Genomic DNA, 13,257 nt, shown 5'->3' with positions numbered 1-13,257 from the left:
TAAAGCAACAAAAAATTCCTCCACTTCTACCTTAGTAGTTTGATATGATAGTTTGATCTACTGTGGGAGCATAGGCACAAATAAGTCTCATTGTCCAGTTCCCCATTCTCATATTTGCCCACATCACTCTACTTGAGACTGCCTACCATTCAAGAAGATTAGCCTCATATTTTGTGTTGAATACTATAGCTACTCCTTCTTTTCCTTGATTGTCATTGCCTGATTCTCGTAGACAAGCTTATACATTGGTTATGCATTTCTAAAGCACTTAAGGAATTGAACAACGTAGATTTGAATATAAATTAAATTATACTTTAATAAATATTTCCGATATTTTGGCAACGTCACATTGCCATTTTCAAAAGGAACTTACAAAAAGGCACGTGCACGCAGGCACCAGAACAGTAACTGAGAATGAACAAATCAAGCTATTGTTCTCCTAGAAGTCCTGATGGTGCCCTCTAGTGGGCTAAGTAGGTGTTCTTGGCCATTGGGGTGATTGTCTGCTGATGTATGCCTCCCAAATTTGGGGCAGTCGCATACAACCAAATTTGTTGAGGTTTGGAGAGTTTTTTAGGGTTGAGGCTGATTCCATAAATAGTCTTTCGAATTTGTATTTGCTACAGTGTATTACTGTAGCTTTCTTCCACCGTATTCTGTGGCGTGTATCCAGAGCATGGTCTGCAAGACCAGAATGGCTGTACTTGTGAAACCGGGTGTAGTCCTTGTGTTCAGAAATTCTGATATTTGCTGTCCTGCCTGTTTGACCAAAGTAAGACAGTTTACAACTGCAAGGGACCTGGTATACACCAGGTAGGTCTAGGGGAAGTGGTTGGCCTTTGATGGAGCGGATAAGGGATGCAAATTTTCTGTAAGGCCTGTAACAGGAGGTGAGGTCATGTTTTTTTAAAATTTAGTAATTTTTTCCGAGGTGCCTCGGATGTAGGGAATGGTGATGGATTTAGAGTAATCTTTGTTGTGGAGTGGGGGGGGGGGGGGCTGTGGTTTGTAGGTTTTAATATTTTTTGGGGGGTAGCCATTGGCTGAGAAAGTGTTGAGGATGTGATTTAGTTCAGTGTTTAGGGCCATGTCGTTAGAACAGATTAGTTTAGCCCTGTTGTATAGTGTTTTCACCACTCCATATTGTTGTGAGGGGGGGGGGGATTGTTGGTGAATGTATCTGCCTGTATGGGTGGGTTGTCTATAAACTGAGAAAACCAAAGTTCCATCAGGCTGGCGGGTGACTAGTGTGTCTAGGAAAGGGAGGCTGTTGTTTTTCTCTTTTTCCAAGGTGAAGTTGATTCTGGAGTGTTGGTTGTTTAAGTGTATTAAGAAGGAGAGGAGTGTTATTAAATTGTGATATTAAAACCTACAAACCACATCCCCCCCCTCCTCCACAACAAAGATTACTCTAAATCCGTCCCCCATTCCCTACATCTGAGGCACCTCGGAAAAAATTACCAAAATTTTAAAAAAACATGACCTCGCCTCCTGTTACAGGCCTTACAGAAAATTTGCATCCCTTATTCGCTCCACCAAAGACTAACCACTTCCCCTAGACCTACCTGGTGTATACCAGGTCCCTTGCAGTTGTAAACTGTCTTACTTTGGCCAAACAGGCAGGACAGCAAATATCAGAATTTCTGAATACAAGGACTACACCCGGTTTCACAAGTACAGCCATTCTGGTCTTGCAGACCATGCTCTGGATACACGCCACAGAATACAGTGGAAGAAAGCTACAGTAATACACCATTTCAAATTTGAAAGACTATTTATGGAATCAGCCTCAACCCTAAAAACATCTCCAAACCTCAACAAATTTGGTTGTATGTGACTGCCCCAAATTTGGGAGGCATACATCAGCAGACCTTCAGCCCAGTGGCCAAGAACACCTACTTAGCCTGCTAGAGGGCACCATCAGGACTTCTAGGAGAACAATAGCTTCATCTCTTCATTCTCAGTTACTGTTCTGGTACCTGCGTGCACGTGCCTTTTTGTAAGTTCCTTTTGAAAATGGCAATGTGACGTTGCCGAAATATCGGAAATATTTATTAAAGTGTAATTTAATTTATATTCGGATCTATGTTGTTCATTTCCTTAAATGATTTAGAAATGTTATTGCCTGAATGTAACATTTTGTATTTATTGCTCAGAAAGATCTCGCCAGTTTTTGTCTTTTTTGTTTCAGTCACCCCTATTATGTCGATCTGGTACTTATCTAATTCCTCAGCTAGCTCCATTTCTTTGCCATTCAGGCTTCTTATGTTGATAGTACCGATCTTTAACTCTGGTGATGTTGAGTTGGGGTGTGTTTTCAGATTTGTTCCAGTAGCTGACTTTTCGCTGTTCGCCCTGGTTCCCTGGCGAAAACAACGGGGGGCCTTGTTTAACCGGGCGATGCCCCAGCCGGAATGAAATTTTGTCATGTTGTACGATCATTTTTTATTTTGGTTTAACCAATAAGAATACAATTCGGTCGGCTACATCCCAAATTGCCACCCCATCCTCATTCGTCACTATCCAGGTAGATACCCAACAGAGTGCACCACGAGAAAGTGAGGATTGGACATTAGGTCAGAAGCCCTGGTCTGTTCTCCGCATTCCTTTAAAGGCTATGTGGAGGTCTCCTCTGAGTTATACAGCTTTGACCCTTAAGCACATGGCGAAAATATCATCAATATCTGAGCCAGACTTTGGGTTTTAGGCTGACTGAATCTAGAGTGCCTTGCTCGAAGTCTTCCATGTAAAAGTTAGCTATTGGGGGGAAAGTGGTGAGCCCATGTACATACCTTCTTTTTGTAGGTAAAAATTTGCCACATTTTGTAGGTAAAAAAATACCCTGAGCGGAGTATGCGGCCAAGGAGGGCCGTGATATCAGGTGGAAATATGTTTTGTAGAGAAGAATAGCAGACATACACTGGGTGGAAAGATGTTTTTTTGAAAAGTATTAATAATTGTTTTATTTCTAGTTCATGTTTTTATGAGTGTGTGTGATTGAGTTTGTTTTTTAGTGTTTTAGAAAAAGTCATTTACTTGATATTGTACTATATATTATTTGATATGACATGTGAATGCATAATTAGAGCAATTGTAGGTGAATTTAAGATAAGGGATTTTGTTTGTTGCAGTGTATGTGTGAGAGAGAGAGATATTTTTTATGGCTGTTTTGTATCAAACCCTGTATACTTGAAAATTAAAACAATATTTACAGATTACTCTTTGAAGAAAAAGAATTAGAGATCTGCATTAAAACTTGGTTGTTCTTTATTGGAAGTAGCTTAAGAATTATTTGGCATATAATATGATGCAGTAATTCAACAAGAAAAAATATTTTATTCATTATTTCTTTAGGATTTGGCAGAGGATGATGTCATGGTATTAGACTCAGGTGATGAAGTATTTGTATGGATTGGGAATGGTGCCAGTGATGAAGAGAAGGAACAGTCCTTAAAGATGGCTGAAGTTTGTATATACATTTTTTAGAATAATCTCTAAGGAGAAGTATTTCCTTATTTTAGATTTAATTCAAATTATTACTTCACTCATTTCATTTGTAGTGGCTTAAAAGCATATCATGAATAGTAATAATTCTTCTGTACGTTTAATTGGTTAAAAAGGCTAATTCCTTGAACATATTTACATTACTCTTGATCTTTTTTACTAAAGTGATGATTCTGAAGATTATAATAAATAAATATTGACTGCATGTTATTTTTCATTTTTTTAACCGGAACCTTATTCTTAAAAATTAAAAGATTTCTAAATAGCTTAGTAGTTCAGTTTCATTAAGACAAGCATGTTTTATGGAAATTATATTTATAATTTATTATTATTATTATGCAAGCATCTCCATTATGTTACACTGTGGTAGCAATACTTGCATAATAATAAATTATAAATATAGTTTCCATAAAACATGCTTTTCTTAATGAAACTGAACTACTCATTTTATCCTGCTCATAACTAAATAGTGATCACTGTTTAGTTTTGTGCAGAATAAAATTGAATTTCATATTGAAAATAAGACTTTGTAAGAAAGTTTTAAAATGAATCAAGGTTGAGCAGCTTTCAGAGGTGAACTGTAGACTGAAATACACAAACATCATTGAAGAAAAAATAAGAGTTTGAAAACAAGACCCAAACCATGGAGATTCAGTGGCAAATCCTGAAGAAAACATTGATCAATCATGTGGTGAGTTGGTCTGTAAGGATAGAAAAATCAGAACTCCGTGGTGAAGTTAAAGAGGTAGTCAAGGAAAAGAAGAACGCATACTGAAAGTTCCTGGCAAGCAAGTCAACTTGTGCTCTTAGAGAATACAGAGAAGAATGTAAGAAAGTGCAGCACTGCTTAAAACTAGCTAAACAAAAGTCATGGGAAGACTTTGGTAAGAATATAGAAAATAAATATCAGGAAGGCGGCAAAATATTCTGGAGGCTATTAAAAAAATCTTAGAAAGGAAGAAAAGAGTACTGTAAAAGGAATCGGAGATGATAAAGGTGACATGAAAACTGAAGATAAAGATATTCTAGATGTATGAAGTAACTACTTAAAAGGCTGCTAAATGAAACAAGCAGTATTATTATTATCGGAGACCTCCAGCTTGTCAAGGACTCATTGAGGATAAAAAAGAAATCTACTGACCTATCATAATCTCTGGCGCACCAGAGATACTGATAAGTCGATAGTTACACCCAACAGTTTTTTCGTCACCCTCAATTGTACATTCCTTCCATTCCTGTAGTATCATTCCTGAGCTAAGGCTCAAGTTACACAAACATGTGAAAGGCCTAGACAATTCGGCTGAGCATTCCTTTAGTAGACGTGCTGATATTCCATCTGTCCCTATTGATAAATTCCTATCCAAGTTATGCAACAGCTTTTCAACCTCATTTTCATGCACCTGTAACTCTTCATCCAATGTAGCAAAAGCACTGTGCACCTTATATACATCTGGTTGATATATCTTAGTGAAGTGAGTACTCATTAACTGAACGCATTAGCTTCTGACACTAGAGTACCATCTACATTTAATAAAGTTATTCTTCCACATTCATTTATTCTTTTGCTTGTGGCATAATGATAAAATTTTTTATATTGCCTTTAGTGTGCTTAGCCAATTTCTTTTCATACTTCAATTTAGCTTTCTTCACAATACTCGTTACTTTTCTGGACTGAGCTTTATATATTTCATAACTCCTGTCACTCTTATTCTGTTGTTCTTTCCACATAATCTTCTTCTTGTCAATCTCTTGCTTAATAAGGTTGCACATCCATTTCACTCGTAACCTATTTATTTGTTGAACACTAGGGATACATATGGATGGTAGAAAACTCCAAGTAGAAATGCAGTGATGAATACATATTCATACTTGAAGTAGAAAAAGTCATCAAAATCCTGAAATGTGGAATAGATAAAATTCAACCAGAAATGATCAGATACTGAGGTATAAAAGTTTTACACTTGCTGCATTATATAATTCAGAAAGCCTGTTGAGAAGGTCGAATTCCAGATGATTGGAGCAGAGCTTTCATAGTACTCATCTATAAAAAGATAATAAAACTGAATGTGAGAATTACAGAGGTATTTCCCTACTATTCCTGGTAAGATTTATATAAGTATACTTGAGAAACAGCTAAGAAAAATTGTGGAAGGGAAGCTTGGTGAAGAACAAGCTGGATTCAGGCCAAATAGAGGTTATCAAGATCAGATTTTGACTTTAAGACAAATAGTTCAGAAATCTTGGGAATATAACAAAGATTTGTAGTTAAGTTTTGTTGATCTGGAAAAGTTATAATGACAAGGTGCCAAAAGGAAAGCTCTTCAAAATATTGCAGTTATATTATGTAAATAGGACATTATATCAAGCAATACATAGTTTCAATTTGAGCTGTAAGTCAGCACTTAGAATTGAAGGAGGTACAGGAATATGGCTTGAGGTGAAATCAGGTGTGCAACAAGGGTGCACATTATCTCCACTGTTATTCATTATCTATATAGATCACATTATGAAGTAAAGTGGTATTAAATCTGATATGAAAACTGTTGATGTTAATCTTGGCTCTTTACTTTATGCAGATGATGTTATACTTCAGAATAAATCCAGTACAGGTCTTCAAGATTCCCTGACTAAATTGATTAGCAGTTGTAATAAATTCGGTATGAAACTCGGGAATAAAAAGACAAAGACAGTTAAAACAGGCAGAAATATTGAAAACATCAACTGTATCCTGAATGATGAACCTATGGAAGAAGTAAAATATTTCAGCTATTTAAGCACATGGTGAAGATGGTAAATTAAATATGGAAATAGACAACAGAATCAACAAAGCTGGTATGGTAAGAAGTCAACTGAATAAATTTATATGGAATAAGAGAGAAATTAGTCAAAACACTAAATTAGCTGTATATATACAAGATGGTGTTCAAACCAATTTTAACTTATGGATCCTAGGGCTAAGTTAGAAATAAAACACATGATCAAAGACTGGAGATCTCTGATATGAGAGTTCTGAGAAAGATTAGCAGAGTGAACACTGGAATCAACAGCAGTATCACATTAAAAATTAGGATATTGAGAAATTATTGTTAGCATTTAAGAATGTGTTAGAGCTAATTTCAGGTGGTATGGTCACTTAAACAGAATGGGAGAGAAAAGATTAGCAAAAAAGTGTTTTTTTTTCAGGTTGGCAGGGAAAATACCTAGATGAAGACCAAGGTGTAGATGGTCTCTGATACAGTAGAAAGCATCTTAAAAGAGAGAAATATAAGATCTGATAATATTGAAATCTTGACAGATAACATATTAATTTGGAGGCAAATTGTTGATTTGAAGTTAGTAATGGTGTAAATTTTTCATGTAGTGCTATCATACGAGGGTGGTTTTGAAAGGTTCTCGGCCTCGACCATAGATGGCAACACTATCGGCAAGATTTTTTTCTAAGTTGGTACATCTGTCATAAGCATCCATGTGAAATTGCAAGTCATTTTATCAAATAGTTTGTTTTAGACAGTTGTCTGAAGCAAAAGTGTTGTCTGTATCCCTTGAAATGGATAAAATTGAGTATCATGCAGTTATAAAATTCTTTGTAAAAGAAGGTTTAACGCCAAAGGAAATTCATTCGAAGTTCATAAAAATTTATAGGCACTCTTCTCCTTCATATTTGACAAATAAGAAATGGACTGCAGAGTTTAAACATGGCTGTACCAGCCTTGAAGATGATCCACATGAAGGAAGTCCAAAAAGTGTAACAACACCAGAAATCATTGATCAAGTGCACAATATGGTATTGGATGACCAGTGAGTCAAAGTGCGTGAAATTTCTGAGACTATAGGCATTTCAAAAGAATGTGTAGGATATATTTTGCATGAAGAATTGCAAATGAAAAAGCATTGGCCAAGATGGGTGCTGCGCTTGCTCGCATCAGATCAAAAACACACTCACATGAAAATCTCTCAACAGTGCTTGGAGCTTATGGAAGTTTTTTTCACTTGGCTATGCTACTAATTATATATTGGGTTTTATCCTTTATCCAAGTGTCAGCAAATAAAGTTTGTGCCTGAAGTACTTTCAGGACTGGGGCAACTTGTGGTAAAGGTGGTAAAAGTTCTCATCACTTGCCTTAGTATCTCGCATAATGCAAAACACATCTCCTTGCGGACATGTATAATGCTATGCATTAAGGGAAGGATCACTACCCAGACTGGTTTCGACCTTCATTGAGGTGCTGTTGAAGTAAAGATCTTTCTAAAAATTAGGCAGTCCCCCCAGACCTATCCCTACAAGTGACCAAAGGACCATCCAACTCAGTGTTGTTCCACTCAGTGACAGGCTCACCCGGTCACCGAGAAGAACTTCTCAGCATTGGCTCTACCCAGTGGCAGGCTTACCCCACCACTAGACAGAGCTATAATCTCAGCGGTGGCCCCACTCAGAAACGGGCAAAAATCTACCCTAAGCAGAGCCCCTCATACCTCAAGGAAAGGGACCAGACCCAGAAGTGGTGATACTAAGGTGGAAGTAATGGTGAAGTCATATATTCTTCTGAGAGTACATTTCAGGAATTGATGTGATGCATGCATCTCCATAGGGTCTGAAGCTTCATCATTAGTGGTTCACACTGACTGCTATTTACACAGTATCCATCAATCATACATCTCCTTAAACTCTTTCACTAACAAAGCATGCATAACCTTCTCTGGTAACTCATTTCACTCACTCACCACTCTCCAATCAAAAAATTTACCCCCATGCCTTTTCTAACTACCAACATCCAAAGGTGATCCCTTGTTTTCTCCTTTCTTATCATGTATTAAAAAATTTCTTCTGAATCAATCCTATATAACGCCTTTAGCAACTTATGTTTCCAACTGCTGTTCCCTCTTTTCTATCAATTTAACTGATAGAAAAGAGGAAAAGTTTGAAGGTGTGTGAATTACAAACTCACACACCTGATAGGTATCATTCCACAGGCTTGTCATCAGCTGATGCATCCTCTAGATCCCATCCACCACTTTCTCATACCCAAGTAACTCTCTCAAAGTGGCCATTTTAAAAGACTTCCCTGTTTACACTTATCAACATCCGAATGCTCTTTGGATCTATTTTTCCCACTGCAATCTCCTTTGAACTTGAAATTCCTGTCCACCATTATCATGTTCATCAATTTCCTTATATATTCATTTTTAATATAAACTGACTATAAACCCGAGAATTATAACAAATTGAGATTTATTTGCAAACGCAACATGTTTCGTCGAGATTGACTTCATCAGGCATTAAGAACATAGAAAGATATTAAAAGACACTGAAACAAACATTGAGACACTCTAAAGCTATACAATTATAAAGTTATGATATTCGACTGTAAATTACAGTTATTATGAACTTGTGCTATAGTCAGTGTTAAAGTTCTGTTGTCATACACTTGTGCGTGTGTGGAACCACGCGATCTCCAGTATCTGATAGTAGAGCTGAAAGAGTCAGGCAAATTATAGCTGAGATTATTGTTCATATGAAGAGGGTCCAAGGTGATTTCTTTTGACTCTACAATGCGGCATTCTACCTCATCATGGAAAATGTGTAGGTTTGAAGTTGTTGTCCAATTTATTTCATGTTGGTGGCTTTCGTTTTTCGTGTTTATTGAAAACAGGACATGGCCTGATAGGGCAGTAGCTCTGGTTCTCTTGTAAGCAATGTCTGTCTGGTGTTCCTCGAGACGTAGGAGGATAGATTTCTCCGTTTGGCCATAGTAAGGTTTTCCTTACCATGGCCAAAGAGCTACTGCCCTATCAGGCCATGTCCTGTTTTCAATAAACACAAACAACGAAAGCCACCAACATGAAGTAAATTGGACAACAACTTTAAACCTACACATTTGCCATGATGAGGTAGAATGCCGCATTATAGAGTCAAAAGAAATCACCTTGGACCCTCTTCATATGAACAATAATCTCAGCTATAATTTGCCTGACTCTTTCAGCTCTACTATCAGATACTGGAGATCGCGTGGTTCCACACCACATGCACAAGTGTACAACAATAGAACTTTAACACGGACTATGGCACAAGTTCATAATAACTGTAATTTACAGTCGAATATCATAACTTTATAATTGTATAGCTTTAGAGTGTCTCAATGTTTGTTTCAGTGTCTTTTAATATCTTTCTATGTTCTTAACTCCTGATGAAGTCAATCTCGACGAAACATGTTGCGTTTGCAAATAAATCTCAATTTGTTATAATTCTCGGGTTTATAGTCAGTTTATATTAAAAATGAACATATCCCAACCCCGAGTTAATAATAGTATTCATTATATATACACACACACACACACACACACACCCTTGAGGGGTGTACAATGACAGGAGTACATGATTAAGTTTATATCATTACTAATCTCCTATCAACAATTTTCCTCTAATACCCCATTACTTGTCAGCACTACAATATTTTTGCATCTAATGTTTTAATCCTGTATGGAACTTCTGACTGAATCAACTCACCTAGATCTTGGTCTTCCTCTAAGTCTTTTGATACCATCTTGGCATCTAGCACCTGTTTTGTTAGAATTTCCTCTCCCATTAAACAGAATGGGAAAGGAAAGTATAATTTCTGTTTAATTGACCATATACCACCTTAGACCTGCTTGCACATATTAAATGCATGAACATTACCACGCTAATTCCTAATATCTTCATTTTTAATATGATTCTGCCATTGATGCAATTTCAGGCCCCTAATTTTCCTCAGAACATTCATATCTGTAGTAGTCTCAAATATTTGATCAAGTACTTTATTTCTAACTCAACTCTCAAATCCACAACTTAAAACTGGCTTGAACACTGTCTTGTTTACTGCTAATTTGATGTGTTGGATAATTTGTTTTACATATAAATTTATTCAACTGGCTCCCCAGCATATCAGCTTTGCTTATTCTGTTTCCAAATTTAATTTGCGAACTTAACTAAAACCTATGCCTAAATAGCTTAAATATTTTACTTATTGTGTAGGTTCTCCGTTGAGAATGCAGTTGACTCCAGGAAATTTGCACAATTTCTTCTACTGCAAAGTGTGTTGAAACTTGTTTAGTGTGATGTTAAGATAAACAGGATATATTACATAGTTGTTCTGTTATAGATCAGGAATACCTTACAAGGACTCTGAACTTCATAGACAGATAAACCTTATAGATAAGTAGGACTATCACTATGGGTGATTTAAACTATGGGGATGTAGACGATGGAGAAGAAAGCATTCAAAATGAAGGAAAGATAATTCCTTAAAGTATGTGATGGAGGGGGCTCTCAATGTAAGAATATTGGATCTAGTAATAGCATCTGAGAATCTCTATATAAATTGAGGTGACTGTTTTGCCTCCTGTATGAGAGAATGATCGTAAAGTTAATTTTAACTTATAACTTTTTTATTCAAAGCTTTTATATATGATGAAATTATAAGGCAGGTGATTATGACAGACTAAGAAGGACGTTTGAAGCTGTACCCTGGCATGAGAAACTGCATGTTGGGGGAAATCAGCATTAATAGGAATTGGTCAAAGGGTGAATGAAAGAAGCTACAAATGATTGCATCCTCTAGAAGCAGTCAGATATAGTTTTCTTCTTTCTTTCTTTCTTCTCATGGAAGTTAAATAGATAAATATGACTTTGAAGCAAAAATTGCATTAAAAGAGAATGTTGTGGATCAAGAATTATAAGAAGAGTGATGATGAGGTTCAGGAGAAGTATAAATCACAGGCCATGGTGAGGAAGGCAAAAGCAGATTATGAAAAGAAGTTAGCCAAATATATGAAGGGAAATCTAAGAGATTTTTTTCTCTATGTGGCAAGTAAAAGAAAAATGATCATTGAAGAATAACTTTGTTGGTAAGAAAGATTTGGATGAAATGGGTGAGTTGTTAAATGATTTAGTAAGGTTTGTATCTCAGGCAGACCCATCAGATATCTTGATGCTGAGGTGGAACTAGATCAGATGAAAGAATACAAATTAAAGTATTAAAGCTATTGAAGATTGCAGTAGGACTGGATGAGATATTAGCAAGAGTACTGAGGGAAAATGTGCAAGTGAATTTGCAGTGCCTCTGAATGGGTTACTCAACTGAATTTTCAACATGAGCACAATTCCTAATGAGTAGAAAGAGAACAATATAATTTTATTATATTGTTCTCTTTAGTAGTACATATTGAAGCAACACTTGTTGCTTGGATTAAAGCATGGGCACCTCCATGGAATCTGAAGACTCATCATGGGAGATCCCAACTATCTACATAATCTATCATACTTCTCCTTGAATCCATTAACAGATAAAGCACTCACAACTGACTCTGGCAACCCATTCCATTCATTCAGTTCAAGCAAAAATCAAAAAAATTTAGTTCTTACACCCTTACTAACCACACCTTTATTCAACTTCCATAGATGACCCCTCCAGCCAAGTGCTGAAACATTTCCCCTGCATCAATCCTAAAGTAACTTAAATGTTTCTATCATATCCTAGTGGTGGTGGGTGGTAGATGACGTTGGCATAGTTGCAGTTAGAATAAGCTGTAGAGTAGACAGAGTTGTAGAGTAAGTAGTAAGTGCCCTCCCTCGAGGTGTCATATAATAATATCCCCTCTTTTTCTCCTATCAGACAACTTCAGTAATCCACATACCCTCAATCTATCTTCATAGGGAACATTCCACAGACTATCACCATTCCACTCACATCACATTCCACTCACCATCTTGGTCACTCACCTCTGAATCTTCTCCACCACTTCCTCATCCCCAAGAAACCCTGGAGACCAGACTTGAGCACAGTAATCCAGATGTGGACGTATCAAGGCCTTATAAAGAGGAATAATAACTTCATTATCTTTACTTGTTAATGTGCTCTTCAATAGCCAAGTAATCCTATGAGCTACTTTAGCAATATGTCCTCTAAAGTTTAACTCTGTCTACCACCATCCCTAAATCTCTAGTTTCATCTAATTCCTGGAGTACAGTTCCATCAATGTGGTATAAATAGATTACAGCTTGTAATATATTTATCCCAAAATGCATAACTTTACATTTCTCCACATTAAACTGAGCCCATTATCTTTTGCCCATACTACTGACAGCCTATTTAAATTGTCCTGCAAGCTCTACCCATCTTGATTAACTATTACTCTACCTAATTTTGCATCATCAGCAAACAACTGAATATTTCCTTTCAGGTTATTTCCTATATCATTTATGTACCAATTAAATAGCAATGGTCCCAGAAGACTCTTCTGGGACCATTGCTGCTTATAGGTTCTTCACAGCAGGTCTTTCCAACCAGAAGGCATCATTGATACCAAGTGAACCAAGTTAACTGGAGACTTTGGATGGGTATGCAAAATATGCTTGTGCTAATTCATTGTTGCTAAGTGCAAGTTATGCATTTTGAACTGAGGACAGCTTGCAAAGTAGTACATTAATGGTAATTTGTTACAGGTGATCACTGAATCTGAGAGACCTTGGTGGGGGGGGTTAAAGTTTAGGGGATTTCTAAGGTGGTTAAGTCACCACATATAACTGCAGTGTTAAAGAGAATGTTAAATTCGCATTCAGAAGGGGATGAGAAGACATCTGAAAAGATCCATCAAGTAACCAAGATTATATCTGGCCTGTGGAATCGTATATGTGAGAACAGATTGAGGACAGATCGTATATGTGAGAACAGGACATGGTATCTTCAGAATTTGCTTAATAGGTATTGTGTTAAG

General features: G+C 36.7%; 1 protein-coding gene across 1 annotated transcript in view; it reads left to right on the top strand.

Annotated features, from left to right (window-relative positions):
• The window catches only part of LOC150093516 (gelsolin, cytoplasmic-like), a 113,763-nt gene that overhangs the window by 73,205 nt on the left and 27,301 nt on the right, over positions 1–13,257 (top strand). The window contains exon 11 of the mRNA XM_090413643.1: positions 3,355–3,465. Coding sequence (XP_090269769.1) covers positions 3,355–3,465 — 111 coding nt within the window. The remainder of the gene's footprint in view (positions 1–3,354; positions 3,466–13,257) is intronic.

This window comes from Typopeltis vanoorti, chromosome 24 (assembly GCF_054136105.1).
Source record: "Typopeltis vanoorti isolate ZY-2024b chromosome 24, IOZ_Tvanoo_1.0, whole genome shotgun sequence".
Classification (NCBI taxonomy): Eukaryota; Metazoa; Arthropoda; class Arachnida; order Uropygi; family Thelyphonidae; genus Typopeltis; species Typopeltis vanoorti.
Note: the sequence above shows the minus strand (reverse complement) of the source record. Positions and strands in the feature narration are given on the sequence as shown.